General features: G+C 43.9%; 1 protein-coding gene across 3 annotated transcripts in view; it reads left to right on the top strand.

The window, feature by feature from the left end:
* Positions 1-4748: 4748 nt before the first annotated feature.
* Positions 4749-13147, top strand: part of BMPR2 (bone morphogenetic protein receptor type 2) — a 104536-nt gene continuing 96137 nt past the window's right edge. For 2 of the 3 annotated variants that reach the window (XM_061456081.1, XM_061456088.1), the window contains exon 1: positions 4749-5820. In XM_061456081.1, the coding sequence (XP_061312065.1) occupies positions 5745-5820 (76 nt within the window). In that variant the 5' untranslated portion in view covers positions 4749-5744. The remainder of the gene's footprint in view (positions 5821-13147) is intronic. The other variant, XM_061456071.1, reaches the window with a different exon arrangement.

Below are 13147 nucleotides of genomic sequence, written 5' to 3'. Positions count from 1 at the left end.
TGTTAATGTCTCTGTGCAACACCCCAGATTGGACACTGATGGGAAAATCTATATAAAATAAGTAACTGAATACTTCCGAGGGTAACGACATCTGCGTGTGATTACTTGTTTGGCTGCACTAGCTGAAGCGTTAGCTGCTAACTCAGCAGACTAAGTTGACAGGACTGTCTTTTCAGTTCGTTCTGGCTGCAGTTCAGGTTGTTAATAATAATCTAGAGAGCTATATAAGGCTCGGATGCTGGCTATCAGAAACCACCTTTCTCTCCATGCACTGTTACAGGAGGTGAGATTGGGGAGATGATCTTGCTGACAGTTCCCTAATTTAGCAATGAGTGGCAAGCATGTGCAGTAGAGACCTGTACCAAATCCATTATTTATTAAGCTGTTACTTAAGATACAGAATAGGTGCATTTATTTGTAGGAAAGTCTGCAAACATCTTGATTGCTGTTCTAACATATGTTTATGCATCAGAGTTAATGCTATGGAGATGCTTTGTTTTTAAACTGGGAACAAAATATCCCCTAAAAGCTAAACATCAGGCCACGTTATTATCCTTTTTCCCCAGTGCTTGTGAGAGTGCTGGGAGAACACTCGGCCAAGCTGATGGGCAGCCAAATATAATTTATGGCTTGTTTTAAACTGATTTGTTAACTTCATGAAAGGCCCTGTCAAAAAGAGCAGTCCCCTGAGCCCTAACGATGATAATAGCTATATTGCATCAGCGCTGAAAAACTCTTGGATAACAGTGAACCTATCCTGAGAAATCTTCTTAAAGTGCCTGAACATTGCATTTTCTAAAAAGAAATGCGGCTAAAGCTATTGTTTGGTAGTTCATTTTTGTCGTCTTCATCCTTTGTTGTTTTTATTTTCCACTCACTGGAATACTCTCCTGGAAGCATGAAGAGTTTTCCATGTTCCAGCTAATTAAAAATAAAGATGCATATTGTTTAGAGGAGATGCTAACAATAATATCTTTAATTTCACTTATGTACAGAGTTGAATTTGCAAGTGGGATCAACATGTTTGCGTCTGCATCAGTATGACTGACAGCAGGAAACATCTCAGATGCCTATCAGCCTTATTTCTCATCTCAGTGTCTCGCTTAGGCACACTGTGTGCTGTGTGTGGCTGTGTTGTTCCAAGCTCCCTTATGCAAGAGCAAGACACATGTGCCCTGACATGGACTTGGTGCACATCACACTCACATCTTAGGTGCTTGCGCTACCATACCCCAGCTCTTCTGCCACTGTCCTCCTTGCCCCTGTCCCATGACTGCCCTCCTGGCCCAGTCTTGCCCCTGCCTGGCTGCGACAACAGGTAACACAGCTGCAAAAGAGCATCAACTCTGTCAAGTCTTCTCTCCTCATTCCACTTTTTAACAGTTTTGTCTTCATTGAGTTCAGTTTTGTTTTTTCACTGGATGAAGTTCTTCCTGGTGGAACTGCAGTGCTTCAGCCAGAATATTTTCTTTTAAAATTTGGTAATAGATACATAGAATGGTTTGGGTTGGAAAGTACCTTAAGATCATCTAGTCCAACCTGACTGCTATGGGCAGGGATGCCTTGCACTACACCATGTTACCCAAGGCTCTGTCCAGCCTGGCCTTGAACACTGCCAGGGATGGAGCATTTACTACTTCTTTGGGCAACCCCTTCTAGGGCCTCACCATCCTCACAGTAAAGAACTTCTTCCTTATATCTAAACTAAACTTCTCCTGTTTAAGTTGAAACCCACTGCCTCTTGTCCCATTGCTACAATCCGTGATGAAGAGTCCTTCTCCAGCATCTTTGTAGGCCTACAATCCCTGATTTTACAGGTCTTCTCATCTCTCCCCTACTCTTACCTGAACCCATGCCCCATTTACTCCAGTGCAGCTCTGCAAGTTTTCATGATCCTGAGTATTTTTCTGACTTGAAATAGTCTTGACATTGCTAAATATTAGGCTAGTGAAATCCTAGCTTACAGATAAAATGATAGAATTATAAATATGCTCTTGTCCAAGCACATAACAATGACTGAGTCTGAATGTGACAGTTTAGATGTCTGGTTTCCTCCCACCACCGTGGGAAAAGGAAGCTGCTTCTGTGCTTAGACAGCAGCGATTACTTCCTACATCTGTGTGGTGAAGAGGGGGTCAGCCCCTCCTCGGCTCTGCAGCTCCAGAGAAACAGGGGTGCAGTGGCTCTGGCTCTGCAACCTGGCACCTATGTGTGTCCAGGGGCCCTTTGCAGACACACACTGGCCCTTGAAGGCTTTCAGTTACAAAGCTTAAAATAGGTTAGGGAAGGAGGAGAAAGAAAGTCTTGCAAACTGCTGGGACTGCAAGACTGGGAGATCAGCCCAAGCTCAGGCAAAGCAAGTCCACAGCCCTATGGCCTTCACAAGGGTGTTTTCTTGATCAGGGTCTGTGTTTTTGTGAAACTGAGGGAAAATAATTGTATAAAAATGGCATGTCCTGTTCCTCCTTTCTAGGAAAGCACAGAACAAAAATACAATCCAGTTTGCAGACAGTGAGAAAAAAAAAACAACCCAACTATGTATTTTAAGGCAGAATTTCTGTTTTGTACAATTTCTTGTGGAGAAGAATTCCCAGTATTAATAAACGAGCCCAAACTGGAACCATTAAAACAAGTGAGACTTCTGTCATTTACTTCAGGCTTAGCAGGTTTTGATACACGTCATAAACAATTACAGTAATTTTCTTTTACCATCTAAACAGTGAAAGTGCTGTGCAACCCACACAGCTAGGTTCTTGTTTTCTGTGAGCAAAGTAGATCTCGCTTCCTTTCTTGGTAGGTACAGCTGGGCAGAAGTTGCATAGTTCGATGTCTTTGCTGAACCAGGAAAGAACACTGGATTTTGGACCCACAAAAAATACTCAATGTTGGGGTTTTTTTCCTCTCTTGGAGGTAAACTATTGTTTGTTGTTCATTGTGCTTATTTTTTCTCTTTTAAAGGTTATTTTTTGACCGTTTGCGTTCCACAAACATCAGGAAGGATACTGTGGTTAACATGTGGTTGCAGTGCTGGAAAGGGGCAATACAAATTACAATCTCAGATTCTATGTTTTATTGTCTCTCACCAATAATCACATTAGACCTGCACAGACTGAATGTAAAGATATTGTAACAAACTTTTAAAGCATTTTATAACAATCAGCCACATAAACTCAGTTTGAATGTTGAACTGCGTCTACAGGCAAAACATCACAATGACAAAAAAACCTATTGGAATTTAGTAATTCTATTGATGCAAGAATCACATTACATCTATTTCACCTGTTGTGGCTTGTAAAGAGGAATGGAGTTATGCAGAAACCTTTTATTATCATTAAAATTGTAACTCAGATTTGCAACTACACTATTTTATGTAGTGGCTTTTAATATTCTGAGGATGGAACTGGATTTTTGTGTCCCTTGTACCCCAATCTTGAAAATAGCGTGGGAATTCAGGTATAGGGAAACACTTCCCATAACTGACCCTTTGGAGAAGGCTGAACAGGAAGGTACCTTCTCGTGTGCAGGATATTGTTAAGAAGCTTTTTCTATGCTACACCCAGTGAAACTTGTTTGAAAGAGCCTTGCTAGGCCAGAACATCAGATGCTGCATACCAGTCACAGCTCTTCAATCAGCCAGTCAGCTGCTAGCCTCAATTCTCTCTTTGGTCCTGTGCAATACAGCAAAGGTTAAAGCATAGGAAACGCTCAGCGGGGTAACTTTATCTTTGTTTTGAAATCATATAATCTCTTCAAGAAGCAGATATACCTGGGAGAGTCAGGCAGAGCTGTTTGAGCTGGGGAGACTTGCCTGGGTGCAGTGAGGAGCAGGGATTATTGCCAGTGCTTGTAGTGGAGCTCAGAAGGGATGATCCCAGCAGGGCCAGTCAGGATAGGGCTCGGAACAGCCTGGTCTAGTGGAGGGTGTCAATGCTTGTGGCACGGGGTTGGAATTACGAGATCTTCAAAGGTCCCTTCCAGCCCAAACCATTCTGTGATCACTTGGAGGAGTGGACAAGGCAGCAGCTTTGGGGTTTCTGAAACGAAGGCCACGGTGTCCAAAGGTGATGCAGTCTCGGGGCCTGCAAGGAACTGTTTTGTTGGTTTTTGTTTTTCCTTTTATTTTTTTGTTAAAGGCGGGTTTGTGATCCTGGAGCTCACAATTCCCGGCTGACAGGCTCAGACGTTTATTCCGCAGGCTGCTCGGGGATTGCCGCCCGCGGCCTTCCCGGGAAAGGCTGTCGGGAGCGTTCACTCGTGCCAGGCAGGGGGAGGCCGGGCCTATCTCATTAAGCCACCCCTCGCCTTCGGCTTTCCTACTTATGTCGGTGCCCTCTGCCTTACCGGCACCGGCCCAGCAGGCCGTGGGCCGCCGCCCCCACCCACAATATGGCGCGTCGGGCCGGGTCGAGTCCCCCCACCACCTTGTCCCTGCCAGCCCTTCTGTCCACGAGGGCCCCACTCTACCTACCTGGAGGCCCACCTCTATGGTCAGGGGCGCGGCGGCAGGGGGCGGGCGCTGCCCGGCCCCTCCATGTGACGGCCGCGGCGGGGCGGGGCCTGTCCGGCGGGGGACGCGGCGGGCCGGGCCGGGCTGGCGGTTGGAGCGACTCCCCTTTGTGTCTGGAGCCGACGGGGCCGCTGGTGCTGTTGGGGCGGGCCGGCGGGAGGGGGAGCGAGCCGCGGCGGGGCGGTGGCAGCGGACCTCCGGCCCTCGGCACCCGCCCGCAGCCGGCGACTGGCAGGGGAAGGAGGCGGAGCGGCGCGGAGCTGGCAGCGCGGAGGGGCTGAGCCTTTCCTCGGGCGAGCGGAGACTTGAGGGGTTAGAGGAGGCCGGGCTAGGCCGGGGGGCTGCCTGGCGCTGTGGAAACTCGGGGAGGGAGGCGGAGGAGCGGGAACGCCGTCCCCCGACGCGGGGAAGGGCCTCGGCCGCGCTCCCGCCCGCGGAGGGCAGCCGGGTGCCCTCGCAGCTGGAGTCGCCGAGGAGGGGCCTCGCTCCCGCAGCCCCGCGATCCGGGCCCCACCTTTGTCGGGGTGACCGGCGGTGGCGTCGCTTCTGTGGCGGGGGGCGCGCGGTGGAGCCCGCCCGGCGCGGGAGGCAGATGGGCCGGGATGCAGGCGCAGCACTCGCCGTGAGAGCGGATCCGATCGCGCCTCGCCTCGGAGGGACTGAGGGTATCGCCGCCGCCTTCCCGGGAGCGTGAGGCAGAGAGCAGGGGCGGTGAGAAGACAGAGACCTTTAACGGGATGGGACGCGGCTTTACCGTGAGCCCGTAGAGCCTGTCGTGACCGTGCCCCGGTCAGCCGGCGAGGGCTGCTCTGACTGACATTGCTGTAGACGCGGGCTCGCGTCTGGATATGTTTCCTCCTCAACCGGGCTGTTTCTTCGATATCGTGAAGCTGCGTGGGAAATAAGCCTGGTTCCCAGTTCGGTCGGGAGCGTGCAGCCGTTCCCCGGCGGGGGGACATGCCTCGGGGCTGGGAGGCAGGAGCAGGCGCTTCCCCTGGGTCCGCGGAGCCGTGCCGACTCCCCAGGCATGAAGGCAGGCGGGTGTAATGGAGTAAGAGCGAAGACGGCTCCTCTCATCTGCCATTTGCCTTTCCAGACGGGATTGTAAACCGAGAGAGTTGAGGAAGGCTGTGCGAAAGAAGGAGGAAATTCCTCTCGTCGGGTTCCCACCCCCCCTTTCTTTTATTTCTTTTAATTTTTTTCCCTCGTCCTGCCTCGAACCTCGGCTTCCCCAGGTATGACTGCTTCACTGCAGCACCTTGTGCTGGTGCTCCTGCTCTCCAGTGCCACCCTGCTGCTCAGCACTGCGGCTGGTAAGTAGCCAGTGGGTGTAACGAACTGGCCATTTTGGCAGAGGGAGATGGGGGTGGGGTCGGCTGGTATTCGGGCACATCTGGGTCTCCTTATAAAGTGGTGTGCATCTATTCCAGCCCGATAAAGTTTTCGAAATCCCGGTATATGTTAAGCGTCTCGGAGAATAAAACCTGCTTTATTGTGTAAATGACCCGCATTCAAGACGTATGCTTTGCCTAAATCTGCATCTCTTGTCTAAGAACTTATTTCAATTTTGGAAAAATACATAATCTTTTTGTTTTGCATACCTCGCCCTTTGTAAGGTAATGCAGGAATTTTTAATATATATTTTAATCGTCAGCAGAACTGTGCCCGTTTTGCTGTGGGATCTTTGGGCACAGCCATTTTTAATTTTATCACCATTGGTGCTTTTAGGGGCCTTAAACATGTGCTGCAGTTTTATACCATTTCCTTTTCTTGGAAGAGGGATCTGAAGCAGAAATGTGGGTATTCCTATCACAATTATAGAACGGTAATACAAGACTCCATTGAGGAATGTTGAAAGGTCTTGAAGAGTATTCTTTTTCTAAAAAAGAAGTTGGAAGCATGCATGTTAAGAGCGTCCTTATTCATATTTTTGGACACTCTAGCCTATTTTTAATTTTGCTCGGAAGCTCAGTGTCGGCTATGTAGGATGTTTGGCCGTGATACTGCAGGAGAGATGTGTATTTGTCTGGCATCCTTTGGTTTTCTGTCATGGTGACAAGATTAGCATGTTGGAGCCTTCTGAGTGTTACCCAGCTTTGTTAGGCACTAATACCGATTGCTCTTTAAAGTGTGAATTTCCCAGCAGTTTTGGGAGACTCTTAGGACTTTCGTGTCTTTTTACTAATCGGGATCTAATTTTTTTTTTAGTGTTATTTTTGTAATCTAATGTGCATAATTCATAAATGAATCTTTGTAAGAAAATTGCTGCATCTTGCTAAGATGACCCACCAAGCTGATGGCAGTTTCCATCAGTGAGGTCTTAAACTGGAATTATTTGTCAAAGTTGAAGATACTTGGTGTCATTAGGAAAATCCTGTAAATTATACATGTTTAGGCAGTTTCTTCATCCCTCTGACTGGATAGTTCCTGATTTTCTTGCTTTGCTTTTTAAGAGGTTTCTCTCAGGAAGATATTTAAATGAAAAGATTGATGCTGCCTGTATCATCCTGACCTTTGACTGCCATTATTTTAGTCGGATGTCTGCAGCGTCTCTCTGTGGTAGTTTCTGTGGAGTGGTTTCTTTTTTTCTTTTTTTTTTATTTCCTTTTTTTTCCCTTTTTTTTCCTGGAGGAAGGGACTTTTGAAGGTCAAAAATCTCAGGATTAAAGCACATATTAATTAAAATGCTCAGTATCTCAACTCTTCTTTCAGATATGATTTTTAACAAGTGTAGGCTTTTTTTCCCCTTTGTGAAAAGTCTGGTGAGTTAGTGATTTCTCTGCCCTGCTGGAGAAGGGTTTCTAAAGGAGCAAGTAGGGATTTGAACCAGGCCAAGGGCTGGGCAGGTGTGGTACGAGCCCATTTGCACGATTTTGACAATCCACCTCAATCCTGACCTGGCAACAGTATTCTTGGTGCTTCAGTTCTGGTTTTCCCTTGTTAAAAGGGTATTAATGATGCCAGCTTGTTTGTTGTTTTGTGACTAGGAATGTAATTTCCCACTATGATTTATTTCTTAATTGTTAAATTTTAACAATCCACATGTTAAAAAAGCCTTGCTCATAATCCTCTGTAAAAGTAATTACACGAATGATTTAAGCTTTAGTTAAAGTAACTAATGGTTGATTTTAAGTTTACACTGTATTTCAGAAAAAAATATGTCTATACATGGGGAAGCTACACTAATGTGTAATTCTGCCCTTTTATGTTCATGAAAGAGCCAACACTCTTTCTTCTCTTCCCCTCCCCCAGAGTATGAACTATATGCTCCCATCAGAGTGAAAATGCTGCCTTTGTAGCTTTGAAACCCCCTACCAATTCTTACTTCTGATTAGTGAATGGATACTGTATCTCAGCAGTGTATAGAATTGAGTGTTTATAAATGCAAAGTCATGACATCAGAGGGGAAAGTATTTTCATAACAGGTTTGTAAATTTCTGTCTGGAGGAGAATATCTGGACCTCCCTGGGGAGAGAGCTCCACGAAGACCTGGGCTTATTATGGGCAGGAAAGGAAAGATGATGACAAAAAAAAAATCTGAACAGTGAGGCTTAGATGACAGTTTGACTCATAATCTGGAATAGAAATGAAGAAAAAGAAGGTGGTTCTTCCTTCACATTTGTAATTGAAGATGCAATAAAGAACTAGCTCTGGATTCAGAATTATTTCATGATTATTAAGGGGGAAGTATTATTGGCTTCCTCCATAAAATCCAGGTCTTAATAAGTATCTGGTAGCTCTGTACTTAGATCATATATTAGGTTTTGTAAAGAGAAACACTACAGTGAGAATATTTTACCAATACTAATTTTAGGTAAAAATTTGAGGGGGTTAAAAAATTATATTGGGGGAAAAAAAAGGTGTGTGCTACTTTGTTCTTTATTTTTCAAATTACTTGAAATGCCTCTTTCTAGATATTCCTTTTAAAACTATGAGACATATTTACATGCCCTTATATTTTAGAGGATTCATATTAATTCAGTGTTACTTGTACCTGAGGGTTGTACCTGAAGCGATGGTTGGTGAACCTTTCAGCTGTTTCCCAGTATTGCTAAAGAATTTTGTTTGGGTGTTTGTGTAGACTTGATATTAAAGATACAATCTTTCCCTGCTTCACTCGATTGCCTTGTGTGATATGCAGTACTAAACCACTTTTCCTTCTTTATACATACCCAGGGTAGACAGCATTCCATTGTCTAATGTGTAAATTGTTTGCGGAAAGTATGAAGTGAAAATTAAAGCAAACAGAATATGCTTTTATGTTTGGGAATCTTTTCATAAGTCTCTATCTGCGTGGCTCAGCAGGGCCTCAAGATTTTCAGTGTGAATGGAATTAGATAGAGGTTGAAGTATTTTTTTTAATGATATTTTAATTATTAATTGAAATGAGTGAACTGAAGCATCTTTATCCAATTCTGTCTTGCCACTTAAAGTTACTTTCGTATCTCAACATAATTAATTTGAAATATGAATTGTGTGACATGAGGGAAAGCCTCCTTTGGCTATTCAACTAGGATTTTCTAGTTCACCGTTTTGAATTAGTAATTGACTTTTTGTATCTTGCATATTAAACAGGGTTGTTGGGGGCTTTTTTTAACCGCACCCCAGTTTCTGCTTCTCATTCAGATGTAATATAAAATTTAAACTTGTTTTTCTGTTTGACTTGGGAGCTGTCTCAGAAATACTAGCCTAGCAGATGGAAACAGACTGTTTGCTTGAGGAACACGACTGGTATGCTTAATGGATAACCACACATACAAGTGCAGCCTGTATGCCAGACTAGGGCTTCGTTAACTGTGTGGTTGTGTAAAGAAATAGTGTGGCTCTGAAAGCGCAGGATTCTGCACAGAGCCATTTACCCCACTGAGAAGAGCCTTTTTTCCATTAGGTAAACCAGCCTGTATGAACCTCTCTGATATTTCATCTAAGCTCTTCCAGTTTCCAAGCAAACCTCCGTACTTCTGTACTGCACTGTGCAGTGTAGGCACAACCTGTGAGGAAGTGGAAGCTACACTTATCCAATGGCCAAGGAGCCCAAATTTCAAGCCCTGACACATGGCACAGGTACCTCTCTTCAGTATGAATGGTTTTACCCTCAAAAGAATCAGGGTTGGCTAAATTGTCAGCCTATGCTTCTCTGATGAAGGAAGGCAAAATTCACTTCACCTTGGACAAAAAGGGAAGCAGAGCTGTGTTTCTTATAATTCTTATGGTGAACTTTGTATAAAGTGGTTGTTTTGATAACATCTCTCTAGCATGTATTATGATCTCTAAAAAACCTTCTGTTGACCATTACACCATTGTGCCCCCGCCTTTTTATGTTCCTAAAGTATTTCTCAATAGTCTGTATAGTTGGTGCCATTGTTTGCTTGGCAGTTGCCACCTTCCCCTGCTTTTCTCCCCAGAGGAATGAGAATGTTGGTACGTTAGGTTTCTTCGGTTTCTTCAGAAATGTTTTATTGCTACCAATAGAGTGCGTGGCTTACTGTCACTGGAGCTGTATTGTGTTTTGGACTCAGTCTGGCTGCACCATGAATATGTGCTGTCATTTTCAGAGCAGAATCTAATTTCCCCAGCCAGGGCTGTAAATGATGTGTAAAGTTTCATTTGGAACAAAGTGTTTATGCCCTGAATAAAACAGCCTTGGTGTTGGGTATGACTGGCATCTGTGCATAGCTTACAAGCAGTTTTAAGCATTTATTTTATTAAGCTTGTAGACTTGGTGGAACTGCTCACTGCTTGAATTTGAATTAAAAGTAAGTGAAATGGAAGAACTGTTCTCCAAACACAAACGTTTCAGTACTCAAACTGATTTTTGTGGGGTCCTTTTTTTCTGGTTGATACTGTTCTGGGCTTGTTTTTTCTTTCTCTGAACCATAAATTCACAGAAGTGTAAGACTGGAAGTGATTTCTGTTTCCTCTGTGGTCTGGTTGCATAAGTACAGATAACAGTGTTTGCCTAACATCTCTAAAATCTCCAGTGAAGAGGGATTTCGCGGTCTGTCTAGGTAGTTTGTCCTGTTATAGTGCTTAATGATCATGTTTTTCATAATACAACAGTAGTAGGGTTTTTTTTTTCCCTTCTATTCTAATGCTAGATTGTTTAAGATACACCTAAAGTAATATGTGGCAATGCATCTGGACACGTAGTGTGGAGTACACACGCAGACACTTGGCAGGGAACATCAGTCTGATAAGTTTGTGTGTTGAAGGCTAGTGTCTCAAACTTGGCTATAGGAATTTGCAGTGGGAAGCTTGAGGTGATGATCAATGCTTTAAAATGAAATTTTTGCAATTTAAAAACTTGTGCTCTTCCTAAAATTTTGATTACTGACGGTACCCTCCTGCTGGTGGTTGCAGAGCTGGAAGCTGGTCTGAGCGGCAGGAGTGGAGTCTGATAGCTGAGGTTGGTCTGGGTGTGTGACCAGGAGGAAGAAAGGCTAGCAAGACAGGAGAGATTGGAAAGGATGAAGGATTCAATCTGGCTTGCAGTGGGATGAAAACCAAGGCGTGTTAGAGAGCCAGAGAGAGATAGTGTGTTAACTTTGTCAGACTTCTTTGCAGTTATGTGGTGGAATGAAGCTTTTGTGCTGGGGGAAAGAAAGAAAGAATAGTTGTGGGTAGCAGTTTTGGAGATTTTTGTGTTCTGTCTTATGAGAATGAATGAGACCTCTAGTCATTTAGATAAGGCCTTCATTCTTCTTGTTTTGCTTCATTCTCCTGAGTTTGGAAACCACAAGGTCTTTGGGTGGTGATGGCATTTTATTCCAAGTCATCATTCTTGGGTTTGCAGCAAAATCACATATTTTGTTTTGAAGTGTCTACCTTCTGCAACTTTCAGTACTTTGTGTTTTTTCTTTTGTTTCTTATTTCTGTGAGAGAGGAAGGGAAAAAATAGGCACTTTGGACACAGAAGACTGTCATTGCCATCTGTGAACCCTTCCATCTCCACCGTTAACTTTTGAATCTGCTGGCCAATTTCTGCCATATGTGAAAGATGCTATCTTTCACATCTCTCCAGAGATTAATTTGCTACTGTTTTAATGCAAATTAGGAACTGAATAGAGGAGACCATTTCAAGGTAGAGGTTTCCCAAGGGGGAAACAGAGCAGAACTCAGACCAGGTAATTCCCTTTGCTTAGAAGTGGCTGCCAGGGATCCTGGCAAGTATGCTGGTGCATACACTGCTCTGGACAAGGCACAGTATATTTAGTCTTCTGTTCACTTTGCGTGCCGCAAGAGATTTCGGGGAGAACTGGGCATCCCTTCTGTGCGATGGGTGGGAGTTGGGTAAGAAGTATGGGAGAAGGGGCACATTTATAGGCAATAGCCTGCTGGGTGTGGAACAGCTAATGTTTCTGAGACGAGGTAGTGGGCAATCTTTTAAACTGAACTTCCAAAACAATGTGCAAATCACTTTACTGGATGGCTGTCATCCATTTACGACTTCACAGTGTGTATGAGTAACTTGGAGTTTATGGTATGCGTTATTTTTCACACTTTCAAAACTGGATTTAATTGACTATCGTGATATAAACTTACTTTAGTTCAGATATCCCATACATTAAAGTTCCTTATGATCTTCTTTCAGCAGTGGTGTAATATACGCTTTTCCTGTGGTCCCTTTGACTGTTTTGTTACATACTGTATTTGCTTGAATCTGTGAGGCGCATTAAAATAATTTTATTATTTGTGTTAAGCAGTACTAGTGGAAAGGCAACCTTCTGGGTTGGAGTAAATGGCAGACAGTGACACAGCTAGTGGTATAGTGAACCTCTGAGCTGCTGTACTGTTACCAGCAAGCGGGTTAGGTAGCTGCACAGCAGCTTACTATTACATTTAGCCAAAAGCTGATACTCCATTTATACTCCTTGTTCTGCTATATATACTTTTCTGTTTTGAGTTGTAAGCAGAATGAGAAAATATGGTAAGAGGCTTTTTTTTTGAGATGCCTGTAAGTATAGTATGTCATATATGTTAATTGGGCTCCTTAAGTTATACAGGAGAGAATGCAGTACTTAATATCAAAGTATCTGGTGTTGGCAGTGTCATCTGCAGCTCATCATTCATGACATGAAGTACATTTCCCTCTGCATAAGTCACAAAGGTCAGCTTCACCTGGTGTGAGAAGTGTTAACGTAGTTCAGTGACAAGAATGACTGACTAAACATATTCTGCTCCTCTTGCTTTTGCCTTATCAGACTTAGTTTGGCTTGGTTTCTGTTAAAAGTGAAATGATTTATTTCTGCAATCAGAGGGCATGGGTACAAATATTTGGAGCAAAACTCCTAGACCATCCTTACTGGAGAATCTTACTTAGGTTTTCCAAGAAGTGAAACTAATCCACAATCCATTGCTATTTTGAAATTTGTGAAGAGTTGACAAACATCTGAAGAAAAATAATGGGTCGTGTTACTGTTCCAGCTATTTTCTATAGTAATGATTATATTAAATGATCTTACAGGGGTCTGTTTAGTTGTCCACTTCTAAAAGATGTTTGCCTTTGTTAGTCATGGTGTGGTTCTATTGTAGTTAGTTTGTTTCTTAATCTACTTGAAAATGAATCCTTCCTTCTGATGCTATCCTTCAGAGAGAAGTCAATAAATCTGTTGGGGGCTTTGTGTTCCTGTGCCTTCTAAG

This window comes from Pezoporus flaviventris, unplaced genomic scaffold, assembly GCF_033815535.1.
Source record: "Pezoporus flaviventris isolate CSIRO_AGI_PZ_B2104156 unplaced genomic scaffold, CSIRO_AGI_Pfla_v1 ptg000001l, whole genome shotgun sequence".
NCBI classification, from domain to species: domain Eukaryota; kingdom Metazoa; phylum Chordata; class Aves; order Psittaciformes; family Psittacidae; genus Pezoporus; species Pezoporus flaviventris.
Note: the sequence above shows the minus strand (reverse complement) of the source record. Positions and strands in the feature narration are given on the sequence as shown.